The 15,469-nt window shown below is 43.9% G+C and overlaps 1 protein-coding gene across 1 annotated transcript in view; it reads left to right on the top strand.

Moving 5' to 3' along the window:
• CFAP46 (cilia and flagella associated protein 46) overlaps positions 1-15,469 on the top strand; it is a 117,961-nt gene that overhangs the window by 24,342 nt on the left and 78,150 nt on the right. Inside the window, 5 exon segments of the mRNA XM_048507074.1 lie at positions 7,412-7,437; positions 7,440-7,537; positions 9,263-9,393; positions 10,833-10,969; positions 11,441-11,571. Of these exon segments, the coding sequence (XP_048363031.1) occupies positions 7,412-7,437; positions 7,440-7,537; positions 9,263-9,393; positions 10,833-10,969; positions 11,441-11,571 (523 nt within the window).

Raw genomic sequence — 15,469 nt, forward strand, 5'->3', positions numbered from 1 at the left:
ACAGAATCATTGTTGAATAGTTTCAGATTAGTAGCATATCAATATGACACTGTCGTGAAACTATTTAGCTGGATTAATCTAATTGAAACAAGTAAATCTCTCCCATAATCTTAATTAGATCCATCTTGCATATTTCACACCCTGATGTGTGTGCTTCTTTGGTGTGTGTCCACAGCTACAACTCATACCAAGTAACAGATTATTTACATAGATTTTTTATTATTATTATTATTATTATTATTATTATTATTATTATTATTATTATTATTATTATTATTATTATTATTATTAATTACATTTGATAACCGGCTCACCCCAAAGATTTAACTCAAGTTCCCCATTGATAATTCTTTCTATTTCTCAAATAGTGGTAAAAAAAATCAAACAATGAATTTTTTAAAAAAATGTACAGTGCCTAAATGTATGTTCACCGGGTATACAGTATATTTCCATCATTTGAGAACTTTTCCTTCGTTCTTTATTATCACCAATAAAAATTAAAGCAAATCTGATTTAAATACAAACAAATCTGATGCCGATAGTTTAAAATGATTCATTTTAACCACTCTTCCACATGGTTCCTCATTATCATGTTTCACTACAGTCCATCTCTTCCATCTCTACCTTTCATATGAAGTGTAGCAATTACTGAACCAATTACTGAACCAATATGAAGTGTAGCAATTACTCAACTTCACCCTCTGCCTACTGCTGAAGTCCAGTCCTTTGGATCAACCATACCTCTGCCTCTAGCTTGGTCACAATAACCACACCTCTCCCAACCCCACATCTGATGTTTGGGCTTGTGTATAAAATGGAAACAAAATGGGTGGATTGCTGCAGTGGTTATTAGGGAGAAGGAATGGCTTAGTGGTAGAGATACATGCTTTGCATGTAGAAGGTGCCAGGTTTAATCCTTGGCATCTCTGGTTGAGAGGATCAGATAGCAGATGATGTAAAAGACGTCTGTCTAACAACCTGGAGAGATTCTGCCAGTCTGAGCAGACAATACTGACCTTGAAGGACCAATGACCTGACTCAGTATAAAGCAGGTTCATGTGTTCATGTTCACTGTAGGCAAGGACATAGTTAAGGGGGGGGGGTGTTTCTCTGGTTCAAACTGCCCCATTACATGTCTGAAGCTCTGCCCCCCGTTTGTGTTTTTTTGTATTTTTAGTGTTTTTTAATTTTTTGGCCTGCAGGGGGCGCAGTTTTTAGGTGAGCAGCACCATACTTTCAGGGTTTTTTTGGGGAGACTCTCCTGATGATACTACCCAGTTTTGGTTAGGTTTGGTTCAGGGGGTCCAAAGTTGTGGACTCACAAAGAGGGTGCCCCATCCCCATTGTTTCCAATGGGATCTAATAGAAGATGGGGGCTACACATTTGAGGGTCCATAACTTTGGACCCCCTGAATCAAACTTCACCAAACCTGGGAGGTATCATCAGGAGAGTCACTTACTGATGCCACCCAGGTTTTGTGAAGCTTGGTCCAGGAGTTCCATGGACTTCCAAAGGGGGTGCCACATCCCCCATTGTTTCCAAAGGGAGCTAATAGAAAAACCTGGGTGGTATCATTAGGAGACTCTCTTAAAGATACCCTGAAAGTTTGGTGCTGTTAGTTTAACAATTGCACCCCTGACAGCAGGCACCAGCTCCCTCACTCCCCTTCCCTTGCATGCCTCTGCTCTGCTCCGCTCCGCTCCCCCTCCCCTCCCTTGCATGCCACCATGGGGGAGCAACATATTAAAAACTCAGATTTTGCACTTGGCTCCATTTTCCCTAGCTACGCTTCTGCCCAGAGGGGAGGGCAGAAGGGGCTGCCGGCTGGGATCCCAGCTGGTGGGTGTGTGGGAGGGCAGGGCAGGGCAGGGCAGGGCAGGGCAGGGCAGGGCAGGGCAGGGCAGGGCAGGGCAGGGCAGGGCAGGGCAGGGCAGGGCAGGGCAGGGCAGGGCAGGGCAGGGCAGGGCAGGGCAGGGGAGTTTGCTGTCCCTGGCCTCAGAGAGCTGCTTTTATAAGTACTGAGGCAGGGGGAAGGCTTGGGTAGGCATGGCCATGCTCCAGCCCCCCATAAAAAAATCTATACCTACGTCCCTGACTGTGGAATGTCTGAAAATAGTTATCCTGGGATGCCTGAAACAACATTCTCTGACCCTCTTTCAGTATACAGTTCCAAACGTGTTGACTTCAATAGGGTTGGAATGGTGTGATTCTCTTTAGGGTGCGATTCTCTTTGTAGGTCCTTTCTAGAGTCAGGAGAGGGCTCAAAGGAAGGAGAAACTTATGTTTTTTTACCTGAAGCATGAACTGAGATTTCTTTCAATAGCTCATTCTCACTGCAATGAAGGAGAAACTGAAGTTAAAGCACTACATGATTTTAAAGAATGGTTATGCATAAAAGTGTATGTATTATCTCTGTTTTGGGTAGAGTGTTTCAGATGTTGTAAGCTTTGTTGAAGCTGAGGAGTATTATTACAATATTATGGACATTATTTATCTGAACAATGAGCTTGTAGCTTGAATGTTTTAAGCATGGTTGATAGAGTCCAGGCCATGTAGTTCGATCCTTCTACTATTATCTCACTAAATGTGGTCAGATTTCTGTAGACTACTTGCTGAGTAGCAGGGAATGTTAAAACTCCATAATTTCCAAATTCCACATATTAAAAATTCAGTAAACTTTGAATTCTAGGAAACAGTGTGCCCTCCTTTGCCTTCCCTTGGGTACACTGGCCTATATTACTTTGCTACTAGTAAAATACTGTGTGAATATTATTCTAGGTCTTCTGATTGGTCTCAATAAGTGGTACAATTGCTAATGGTGAAGGGAAATTCAGCACATAGTTAAAGCTCTGTCACTCTTAAATTTCTTTAACTATTCTTTGAAGATAAAACAGACAGAAGGTTTGCCCACAGTACTGTTTTTTATCTTCTGGTACCCTGTCTGCCTCTAGTTGTCTCATGTCAGTTTAAATATTTATACTAATGCAAAGGACACAGATTTAAAGTTCCTGGGGCTTGTAGCTTTGCTCTGCACATATGCAATGAAACACATGTTCCCAAGTTATATGTCTGATTGCAATTGGAAAGAGACGATTACATGGGCTTTTGGTTTGATACAGCAAAGGTGGCTAGTCAAAGTATTGTCAGGCGTAGCATGACACCTGGTGGGAGATGTGGGAGGTAAGGACTTCCCAGATTGGGGGGGAGGGGTAGAGATTGGCATCCCTGGTGCAATGACATCGCTACTAGCATGACCCAGAAATGATGTCATTGTGCAGGGGAGTGACACTTAAGCATTTGCTCCAAACACTATGGTTTAACTGTAGAGTTTTGGACAAATGCTAGTGCATTCAGTGTGATAATGTCACTTCCAGGTCTCACTGGAAATGACATCATTGCACTGCGGCCACTGATTACACCTCTCCATTTTTCATGGCTATTTCCTCCTACATTCCATCTAAATGATGGTTGACAACAGGAGATGGGATGCAGGATATTCCCTGCCCCCAGAAGGAAGCTGGCAACCCTAATCAAATGAGAGCATGGCCCTGGCCCAGCATCCTCCACGTGATTAGATGGCGTGCACCCAGGAACATGTGACACCACATGTCCCCATGGGTGGTATGCCCCAGTATCAAGAAGAAACTAGTGAAGTGATTTGAGAGTCCTTCTTTAATGAAAATAACTTCTGTGAAGGCATCGATCTGTAACTGTGTGTTTTGTTCCTCTTGTCACAGACAGCAGAAATATTTTCAAATATTGTTCAGTCACTGCCAAATGAATTCTATCTCAGTATATATCAAAAATGTCATTACCTGTCTGTGAAAGTACATCAGGTACATCCTGATTACAAAATATCTGTTATTTTTAAATATCATAAGTTCCTCATTACTGTTGTTTTGTTTAATCTGCCAAATTTATTTCCTGAAATACAAATTTATTTCCTGAAATCCCCCCTGTCCCCTGGTAGCTCCACCTCTGTCTAACATATAAGAAACGGTTTACCTCATCCATTTTAAATGTGGAACAGGAAAAGAAAATGAGGCAGATTAATCCAGCAGGTGTGAATAATCTAGCAGGTAAAGCAAGGGAAAATTTCAGAAAAATATAATGGATGGCTGAATTGTAGCTGTTTAAAATATTTTCCACAGCTGTTTAAAATATTTCTATATTGTGACCAAATTTTTGTCTTCTTGGAATAATTTTTTTTAGAATTATTTCAATTACATTCAACCTTTAATGGCAAATTTATTTATTTATTTATTTTAGAATTATTTAGAAAGTCAAGGACACATGTTTTGTGAAAATCCTCCGAGTATTATTAAATGTATGAATTTCATAGTGCCCATTTCACTTAACAAAAGCTAAAATAATAAATGGGCTATATATTCTAAGAGTAGAATGCAATTGGGAGAGCAGGCAACTACATAAAAATGCTGGATTGGTGAAGGAGGTGGGCATGCGCAGTATCCAGTAACTGTCCAATTCAGCACATGTTCCTGCCCTTTCCTATGAGAGCATATAAGGAAAACATGTACAACAAATTTTACGTGCTGAATCCACCCTGAGTGAGGATTTCTTTGTTTTTGTTTTTTACAACTTGGAGCAGATTTTATTCCTAGTGTCAAAATTATTTTAACATTGTACACTGGTCTGCAGGGGTGAGGGGTGTCTAATACCACCTCCTGAATCCATTTTGGAGAAACCTTACTAAATAGAGTCCAAGCCAAACTGTATATTCCTGTAGCAAACATTGATTGTATGATTAAGATTTTTTTTCCAGACTGTATTATGGGAAAAAGCTGAAAAACATAAATGACCCTCTGCAGCTTTCTTGTAGGAATTGTGGTTTATTGGGGGGGCTATCTCCCTCCCCTCCCTTGCATGCCACCCCTTACTCCCTCCCTCCCTCCTCATGCCACGCCATAAGTAACATCAAGCATTAGAATTAAATGCTCATGACGGTCATGTAGAGTTGATGCATACATGTGACCAGAGGCGTAGCAGGGCCAGTGCTGGTTACTTTATAGAGTGATTTTTACTGCCAGCAAAATACTGGCTCCTTGGAAATCCTACAGGTAAATTTAGTTGTTCTACTTTTATCAACAAACCATATGGATTGAGTTCCCAATTTTACATGGTAGTTTTGTTGATTCCAGTCACTTACTATATTATCCTACCCTCCAGAAAAGTAGAAAAGCAGATCACCACAGTGATGTTCAGCCCTCATACTTTTAGGGAATAGCTGGCTGACTATCAGCTTCATGATGCCTGGTATTCCAGAAATATGCTAAAAAAAAACCCATCTATTTTTCCGTCTGTTTTTAAAGTTAAAATTGTTTATGTTCTTGTATAGTCATTGTTCAGCCAGTTGTTTGAGGATCAATAAAAAACGTACTCAATCATCATAATGCCAAGGATCATAATTGGTTGCGATTCCCTGTCCCGCCTCATCAGATGTATTGGAAAGCTACATCTAGTATACTTACAGGAAGTATATTGTGTTGTCATTGTGCTGCTGAAAGAATCTATGTTTAACATGTCTACATTGCAAGAGTCATTTTCCACCTGAGAGCTCAGCTCATTTTCCTGTTGTATCTCGTCTCTGTCAGTGTAAGTTCTTTGCCCTATCAAATATGATTGAACTTGTACATAATTCATTTCCCCCTCATATCTTTCTCTTTCTGTCTTTCAGTAGCTTTAAAATACTGCAATCATACCACAGCATCTGTGGGGATGTCAGCCCAGAGTGGAGCAGGTCAGAAGGCAAGGGTGGGGGAGGAGGTGGGGGAGGACCCCACCAGAATGGGGGAAATCAGGCCCCAGCTTTATCTATCTCTAATACTGATATGTGCCCCCTGCCTGTGGATATTTAAATCCACAGATAGGGGACACACTCACTTCAAGCAGATGTTTTGGTAGACTTGGGGGACTCCCTAAAAAAAAACCCTTTGAGGTTTTTGAGGTTAAATCCCTCAATTTTTTTTTTTAAAAGGCATTCGTTGCTCGTGGTAAGAGCCTTCACCAGCCCAGCTGGGCATGGATGTGCAGCCAGGCACCCAGAAGCCTCTTTGGGTCCATCTGTAGTGGCAGCATCTGGGAGCCATTGGCAGGCACCTTTCAGCTGCAGCTGGGCTGGACAGTGTGTGGGGGTAAGGGGGAGATGAGATTCCCCCCTGCACGAGTTTCATCTGGGTGAGCAGCTCCAGGCGAGCCAGCAAGAGAGCAGGGCAGGGGCAGAAGGCTTCACTGTGACTGCCCAGAGAATCAGCGGATGATCAGGCTTGGGAAACAGGAGGAGGCCTGGGGCTATGATGAGCAGGAGATGGGATTCCCTCGGTGAGTTTCTTGGGCCCCCACTTGTTGATTACAGATTCATCAGGTCTAGGCATGGGTGCCGTTTAGAGAGAAATGGCTGGGAAATAATGAGTGCTGCTCAGAGCTCAGTTGTGGCAGTGAGCCCTTAACCCACCTGTTGAGGATAACCAAATAAAGAGAACTGGTATTAAAATAAGCAGTGGAAGCTGCAGCTCCTGTCCCCAGTCTCTTGGGGGCATGGCTGATGTGCTAGCCATGAAGATGGCAGTTGTACACCTCACCCCCAGAACCTCTTAAGGTAACTCTCTTTTTGGGGTCATGCATAGAGCCCACCCTTGCATACCTTTGTAGAATGTACCCCAGAGTAGTGTTTATATACCCACCAACACAGGCCAAAGAGAAATAGTCTCATCTCCATTTCCCTTGGCTGCCTGTGCCTCCTGAGCTTGTGAAAAGAGCTAAGGGCATGGGCTTCAGCATATGGTCCTGTGGAGAGGGGTTTGTGCAAGGTGCAACCACCCCATGTCTACCAGCTTGCTGTCCTTTTCCACCTGGGACACCATTAGCACTCCTAATGGCAGGCAGAGGGGATGGGTGGGGTATAAATAAAAAAAATAAATAAATATGGAGATGGAATACAATTGTTTCTTTTTGAGGTTTTTCTTTCTTTTTTTGAGTCAATAGTCTATATAATATTTATACTTTCATTGATTTGACCACGTCTGAACTTATTTGCTGCTTTTGAATTATCTATCACATTTTTGATCTCCTCAAGGAGCTTATGGCAGAATCTAGTGTTGTCTCCTCCTACATTTTAACCTCACATCAATATTGTGATGTTGGCTAAGGTGAGGAACAGTGACTGGTCCAAACTGACCAGTGAACTTCATGGATAGATAGGAATTTTAACTCATGCATCCCTCCTTGTGGTCCAACATGCTAACTACTAAGCCATTGTGCTTCCACAGGTTTTGCAGAATGTTTATTCCATGATTATTCACTCAGTATCTAAGTCATTGTAGAGCTTTGCTTGTGAACTTACCAAACTGTTAACATGCTGTAACATTTACATAATGGTCATCCTTTATTTAGTTGCCTCAAGTAAAAGTAAAGGCCAACCAATAGTTACCTCTGTGCAAAAGCTGAGCATCATACCAGAAGCGTGCAGAAAGCTGAAGGGCACTTGAAGCGACTGGGACATGAGAATGACAAAGAAAGGTAATATTTGTAGGCAAATGATAAAGTACATGTTTTTGGTGTTTTTCAAGGGCAATTATTGCAAAGGAGAGAATCTGGCTGCTGTGAAACATCTAGGTCTTGCAAATAGTAGATTTCCTGGTTCAGGACTTGCTACTGTGATCTTGGGAAAAAATGTATTTCTTGGCCCAGGAGTCAGTGACATACATAAGCCGATTACGCGCAAGGTGTTTGGTGCATGGTGGAGGCAAATTCTTTTGCCTGTGGGTCAATTTTAAGACCCTTTAAGCATCTTCCTTTTGGTGGAAGCAATTTCAGTTTCCTCACACCTTCAAGATATGCAGAAATTTAGATTTCCTTTATTGATAACCAAAGAGAGGTGTTTATATCCTGAAAGGAACAATTTTTTACTTCTGTTATTTATTTGTCAAACTTGAAGAAGAACATTTGAAATGCTTCATAAATCTGGTGGTGGCATCTTTGACTACAAATTATGGATGTTTCATTAACATTGCCTTCTGTTTCCTTCTGTTTACTTTTGTGTAAAGCATATATGCTATAATGAAATGACTTCTGATGTTTAACAAAAAAATAGTTGTTACATGATCATCAGTAAAGATTTCCTTAAGTTGATTCTCTTAATAGAATCACATAGTTATTGCCCTATTGCAGGGGTCCCCAAACTATGGCCCAGGGTCAACCAGGCCCCGGAAGAGCTTATCCGCCCGCTAGCAGAAGCGATTTCTCCCCCTCCCCTCTATCTCCTTTTCCCCAGGTTTACAAACAGCATACGCCATCGCTGCTCATTCAAGCGGCCGGAGGGGACCGCAATTGTAATGCGTAAGTAGGGGAGAGAGAAAGGCAGCAGAGCTGCCTTTCTCCTCCTCCCCCCTTGCCGCATTGGTACGGTCCCCTCCGGCCGCTTGGAATGAGCAGCGAGTCGCCCGCGCTTGAGGCTGTTTGTAAACCTGGGGGTCAGGGTGCCAAACTCCAGGCGGCCCCTGGAGCTTGGCACCCCGACCCCCAGGTTTACAAACAGCCTCAAGCGCGGGCGACTCGCTGCTCATTCCAAGCGGCCGGAGGGGACCGTACCAATGCGGCAAAGGGGGGAGAGAGAAAGGCGGCGGAGCTTCAGGGCCGGATTGGAAGGGGACCGCGGGGGTGGGGGGCTTGGCCAGGGGCGGGTCGAGGGCGGATGGATGGCGCCCCCCCGCAGGTGGCACTTGGTCTGGCCCCCGGCTGGGCTCTGGCCATGCGTGAACTGGCCCCCTGTTTAAAAAGTTTGGGGACCCCTGCCCTATTGGGTAAGATACGTCTTGGGTGCGAATTCTTATTATACTTAGCCTCAAGCACTCTTCTCCCTTTTCACTACAGTTGAGTCATACATATCACCTAGTCATCATTTCATTGTTTTCTACTGATGTAATACCATTTTTCTTCATTATATCCACTTTCTGTATCATGCCTAATATATGTTCACTCAGATTTCAGTAATCCTTGTCCTCGTATGTTTTTCATTCAGTGTCTCCTCATATTGATAGTATCTATCTTCACTGTGCTTATTAGATATCTGTTTGTATGGACTGATATTGATTTATTCTGTGTAATTATGCTGCATCTCAGTTACATATACAGTTAACAACAACAATGATGATTTTTAAATGCAGTATGTTTGTGCAATGTTTGTTCTGGCTTTTTCTTCCTTGGTGTTAAGGAATCCTTGTTGTTGTTGTTTTACTGGTACAGACTCAGACTCTGGTCAGAAATAGCAAAAACAGCACGGAAACAAAGTGTATGGGATGTGTGTCGAGCTGCATGTAGATTCTGTCTCTTGTATGATGACAGCCAAATGAAAAAGGAGTCAAAACCCAAAAAAGGTAAATCATCAAATGAATCGTTATATTATTGTAGGTTGTATAAAAGTTAATTGTGATTTAAAACATTCTTTAATTAACAGAGAGAATAGGGCTGCATACAATATTCCACTAAATGAATAAAATGGGGAAAATTACAGTCATCTCCCCTCATTCCCATCAGGGGCGTAATGCCCATTCAGCAAAGTGGGCAGTTGCCCAGGGCGCCCCCCTTGTGGTGGGTGCCAAAAATGCAGGGTTCGGTTTTGGTTTTTTTGTGGGTTTTACATTTTTGACCTGCAGGGGTGCAGTTTTTAGGCTAGCAGCACCAAAATTTCAGGGATGTTTCGGGAGACTCTCCTGATGCTACCACCCAGGTTTGGTGAGGTTTAATTCATGGAGTCCAAAGTTATGGACTCCCAAAGGGGATGCCCCATCCCCCATTGTTTCCAATGGGAGCTAATAGGAGATGGGGGCTACACATTTGAGGATTGATAACTTTGGACCCCCTGAACCAAACTTCACCAAACCTGGGAGGTATCATCAGGAGAGTCTCTTACTAATACCAGCCAGGTTTTGTGAAGTTTGGTCCAGGAGGTCCAAAGCTATGGACTCCCAAAGGGAGTGCCCCATCACCCATTGTTTCCAATGGGAGCTAATAGAAGATGGGGGCTACACTTTTGAGGGTCCATAACTTTGGACTCCCTGAACCAAACTTCACCAAACCTGGGTGGTATCATTAGGAGAGTCTCCTAAAGATACCCTGAAAGTTTGGTGTTGCTAGTTTAACAATTGCACCGCTGACATCAGGAATTCCCCAAATTTCCCCAGATTTTCCTTTTAACCCCCCCCCCCTTGGCATGGATTTAAAAGGAGAATCTGAGGTCCCCAGTTTAAACATTGAAAGTGATGCTGCTTCAGGGTGGAGGAGAATCAACCCTAAAATAGCATCATTTTCAATGTTGTTTAAACTGGGAACCCCAGATTCTCCCTTTAAGGTGGATTTAAAAGGAGAATCTGGGCTCCCTAGTTTAAACACCATTGAAAATGATGCTGTTTGGGGGGCATCAAACTCAGGTTTTGCCCAGGGCTCCAGTTTGCCTAGTTACCCCACTGATTCCCATGGAGTGTATAGGAGCTTAAAGGAGCAACACTTCTCTGATCAGATTAGCAGACCCATGTTTCTTGGTACTATGGAACCTGCTGACTTCACGTCTATTCTCACCCCATCCTTGTTCTGGCATCTGTCTCGGAAACCAGAGATAGTTTGCTTCACATGGTTCTAGGTGCAATGTAATGATAATTTATGCTGCCCCTTTAAAAACAAATACCAAGAATTCAAATGAGAACTTTGGATTGCCATGTTAAATAAAAATATTTCTTTGTGGAAGCTCTGTTTGCTCTTTGTTATTCCAAGAATTACATACACACATTGCAAATAATCCAATTTAATTTTCTCTTAGCAATCAAGAAGAAAAGCATGTCAGAAGCTGAGCCAGAAGAAAGTGTACCAGTAGAATCGCCCTTGCCCAGTAAAGCATTCTCTTTGGAAAGAGACTTCCTCAGAACTATAGCGGAAATAAGATTCATCAATGCAGAGGTTAGTATTTTAAATTGTAATAATTGTTTTAATTTCTTTTTAGTATATAACACTTCTAAGGGCTTAATGTCCACACACTAGTTTGCCTCACATGGCTATGCATATACTGTGGAAAAAACTGAACTATTTGACACAGAAAATGGAACTATTTGACCCAGCTTGAACTGTTGGGGGCATGACCTAACCAACTGGATAACCTGCCCTACAGTAGAGAAGACTGCTTCACCAGTAAGTCCAAGGTATCGTTTTTGTGTCTTAGAAGGAAAAGGATCATGATCATGTAGGGGGTGGAATTGTAATCAAGGCTATTAACAGAATCCCAAAAATCCAGCTGGTCCCAAAGATTCCAACTGAAGATTCTCTGTTACCGAGATCATAATGTAATCCTAATGTAGTGATATCAGATTTACTTATTTATCAGTAGATGAAGGGTCAATTTCTGTTGCTTTTCCTCTGCATGTGTGCTTTCAGGCTACTATTCATTTGCTAAGAACGGAAGGCATCCAACTCAACGATCGTGCTGTCCCTCCTGCAGAGGCAAGTCACCACTCTCTAGGACATTCCACGCAACTTGAACGTGACGCAGAATGGAATACTTACAGGTGATTTTCTTTGAAAAATTGTATATCTGTTTTTGTTTACCTTGTTTTCAAGGCAGTTAACCCTTAAAATGATGGCCAGCGAGATACGTAAAATGGTTTTGAGTTTTGAGTGGCAACATTTGCATTCCTGTACGTCTCCTGTGATTATTTTAGTGATAAAGAAATTCTAAATTTCATCACCTGTAATTATCAGCGCTTTGGCACATAACGACATTTCAGTTAGTCATCTTTGAAAAAAGCAATTATGACTTCTTGTCCATTTTCAGAGTATTTTCTGCGTGCAAAAAGATGTGTAACAGCAACTGCTACTTTTTATTCATTGTTTCTGTTTTCATCCTGCTCTTCCTCCAATGAGCTTGGTACAGCTTACAGGACATTCCCAGGTCCCATTTTATTCTTACAATAGGAATCTGGTGAATTAGATTAAGCTGAGAAAGAAAGAGTGACCTGCGATGGCTCAGTGGGCTTACCGGCTGAGTGTGAATCTCCCCCGTCTAGCACTGTAGCCACTACCACACATTGGGTGTCCTCATTTTAAGGATAAAATTAATCTTTCAGCCTGCTGATGTGAAAAGGACATAGTATTGTCTATTTGAGTTACTATATTTTTCTAACTGTATGACTTACATTCCACGCTTGATCTGATCTTTGCAGCGGGTGTGCATGTGCTGTCTCTATCTTCAGAGTGCCATGGTCTGACCACTACTTCCTAAGGGCCGGATTGATGCTGTCATGCCCCCCCCATCTAGGTGACGGGCATATTTGGGCCCGCCCACAGAGACTCATGGATCCTGAAGGATTCCAGAATATTTCGCAGGATGCTTCTCCCACTGGCTCCTCTCTTGGTGAGCTGATAGGGAGCTTAGACTCCAGACTCTCTGAAGCCATCGAGAAGGTAACTCCGAGACGTCCTCTCTGGGCCCAACCCAAATCAGCTCCTTGGTATACCAAGGAGTTGAGGAGGTTGAAACGGGAACTGAGACGACTTGAGCGAGTGTGGCGGTGACAAGACGAGGAGACAAGATGCTCGTATAGGACGCTTATGAAATTCTACGAGGGAGCCATGAAGGAGGTAAAAAGATCCTCCTTTGCCTTCTCCATTGCAGCTGCTCGCTCACGCCCAGCACAATTATTCAATGTGATTTGGACACTGATGACTGCATCTGTCAGTCCAAAAACTCATGAATTGGCTTATAGCTGTAAGGCTTGATCCCTCTGAGGTGAACAGACTTCTGTCAGCTGTGAGATCTTCTATGTGTCCTTTTGACCTGTGCCCCTCCTGATTTGTGAAAGCTTGTAGGGAGGAGCTACGGAGCCACCTGTTGGATATTATCAATGACTCTCTTGAGCAAGGAGCCTTCCCAGGTCAGCTTCCCAGGCAGTGGTCTGCCCTCTTCTAAAAAGACCAAGATCTTTAGATCGTAAAGATCCAATTACCACCCAGTATCGAACCTTCCGTTCCTGGGTAAGGTAATTGAGAGAGCAGTAGGGGATCAGCTACAGAAGTTTCTGGATGAAGCTAAAGTGTTGGATCCCTTCCAGTCCAGTTTCCACCCTGGTCATGGGACCGAGACGGTTTTGGTCGCCGTTGTGGACGAGCTCCGGTGCCAGTTAGACAGAGGCGGTTTAGCACTGCTGGTGATGTTAGATCTCACCACAGCATTCAAAACAGTAGATCGTGACCTTTTGGTCCACTGCCTCGCTGACATCAGGGTACGGGGGACAGCCTTGTTCTAGATCAGGGGTAGGGAACCTGCGGCTCTCCAGATGTTCAGGAACTACAATTCCCATCAGCCTCTATCAGCATGGCCAATTGGCCATGCTGGTAGGGGCTGATGGGAATTGTAGTTCCTGAACATCTGGAGAGCCGCAGGTTCCCTACCCCTGTGCTAGATGAACTCGTTTCTCCAGGATCCAGGGGGCAGCAGGTGACATTGCGGGAGGAGAGTTTCAGGCAACATCCCATTGAATGTGGGGTGCCACAGGGGGCAATCCTTTCCTCAATACTTTTTAACATCTATATGCACCCCCTGGCCAAGCTGGTCCGAAGCTCTGGACTACAGTGCCATCAATATGCAGATGACACCCAGCTTGTCCTTACAATGGCAGGCCAGCCAGACTCGGCCCCTGAGGCTCTCCAATGGTGTTTGGAGGCCGTTGCTGGTTAGTTGAGAACTAGCAGGTTGAAACTAAATCCAGTAAAGATGGAGGTCCTGTGGGTAGGTCACGGGGAGTCTGCCTGTGCTTGATGGTGAGGCATTGTGTTTGACCTCGTCAGTTACCAGCCTGGACTCCAGGATTTCCCTGGAAGCCCAGGTCACCAAAACGGCCCAGACTGCATTTTACCATCTCTCCAGGCACGACAGTTAGCCCCTTACCTCTCCCATTCTGACCTGGCCACAGTGATCCATGCAATGGTCACCTCCAGATTGGACTATTGTAACTTGCTCTACGGTGGCGTGCCCTGGAACCTAATCCGGAAGTTGAAGCTTTTTTAGCATGTGGCCGCAAGGCTCCTGAAAGCAGCCTCGAGCAGGAACTATATCACATCAGTCCTGTTCGGGTTATCTTCAAGGTACTGATTTTAACCTTTAAGGCTGTGAGCGGTCTTGGGCCCACATATCTTAGGGACCGTCTCTCCCCATACTGTCTTAGCAGGCTCCTCCGTTCATTGGAGGGGAACCTTTTGGAAATCCCTGGCCCCAAAGGGATACGACTGGCCTTGACATGGGCCAGGGCCTTCTCGGTCCTGACCGCTCTTGGTAGAACATGGTCCTATTTGAGATCAGCGCTCTGTGGGAACTAAATAGTTTCCGCAGGGCCTGTAAGACAGAGCTGTTCCTCTGAGCTTTCCCTGCTGGCCGGCTGGGTCAGTAGTTACATCACTCATTGGCCTCCCGTGGGGGGGATGAAGTACAAAGCTGAGTCTCCATCTGGAGTCTGAGTGGTTTAGTTGGTTGTTTTAAACTGTTTTAATCTATTTGTTGGAATTTTAATATATTATCTTGTGTTGTGGCCGCTCTCTCTCTCTCTCCCTCAGTCCCCACCCCCCTCTGCCTCTGCATATACCTTATTACATACATAATAGTATAACCATACAACTTGTACAGGGGCTAAAATAGAGGAGCTGAAATAGAGGAGGTAGTTTGACTGAGAAGGGGAGAGGAGATTGATGAAGAAGGAGTGAGGGCAAAAGAGGGGGTGGATTGACAGATACTGAGGGTCAATTGTCAAAGAAGAGGATGGGGAAATTGATGGAGAAGGGGTGGGGAGCAAAAGAGAAAGGAGTAGGTTGACAGATAAGGGGAGAGTGAGAAAGGAAAAGAAATAGAGAGGTGGTCGTTTGACAGAGGAGAGGAGGGGGAGATAAATGAGGACAGTGCAGAGCAAAAGAGAGAGAGGACTATTGATTAAGTAAATGTTCCTCATTGTATAACTATAAAATTGATGCATTGTAATTTTTTCTGTTAAATTTTTCCCGAATGTTTTAATAATTGGGTTTCCTGGGAGCTTGAATTTGTTAAAGATTCTATAAGATTTACATTGTAATCCATTGGGGGAGCAGTTCCACACTAGCTGGGAATGTTGCTGCCGCAGCACTGCTGCACAGCCTCCTAGCAGATTTCAGGCAGTGTGAAGAGCTTAGAAAAGTAAAAACTGGCTGCCTGAAAACTCCTATTACTGCCCAATGGGGTATGCTACACTAAAATGTGGTGTAAGTTGCTGAGCAACATAGGAGGCATTCCTGAGCCACGAGCCCTGTGTAAGTTGGGAATGGCCCTGGAGTACCCCCACCTGCACTGATGCAGGCTCCCATGGTGGAGGAGCATTGGCACACACAGCAGCTTCCAGGTTCATATGCACTGCAGTTGCGAAGTGCCCGCTGCTGGCATACTAG

Source organism: Sphaerodactylus townsendi, linkage group LG08 (genome assembly GCF_021028975.2).
Source record: "Sphaerodactylus townsendi isolate TG3544 linkage group LG08, MPM_Stown_v2.3, whole genome shotgun sequence".
Lineage (NCBI taxonomy): Eukaryota > Metazoa > Chordata > Lepidosauria > Squamata > Sphaerodactylidae > Sphaerodactylus > Sphaerodactylus townsendi.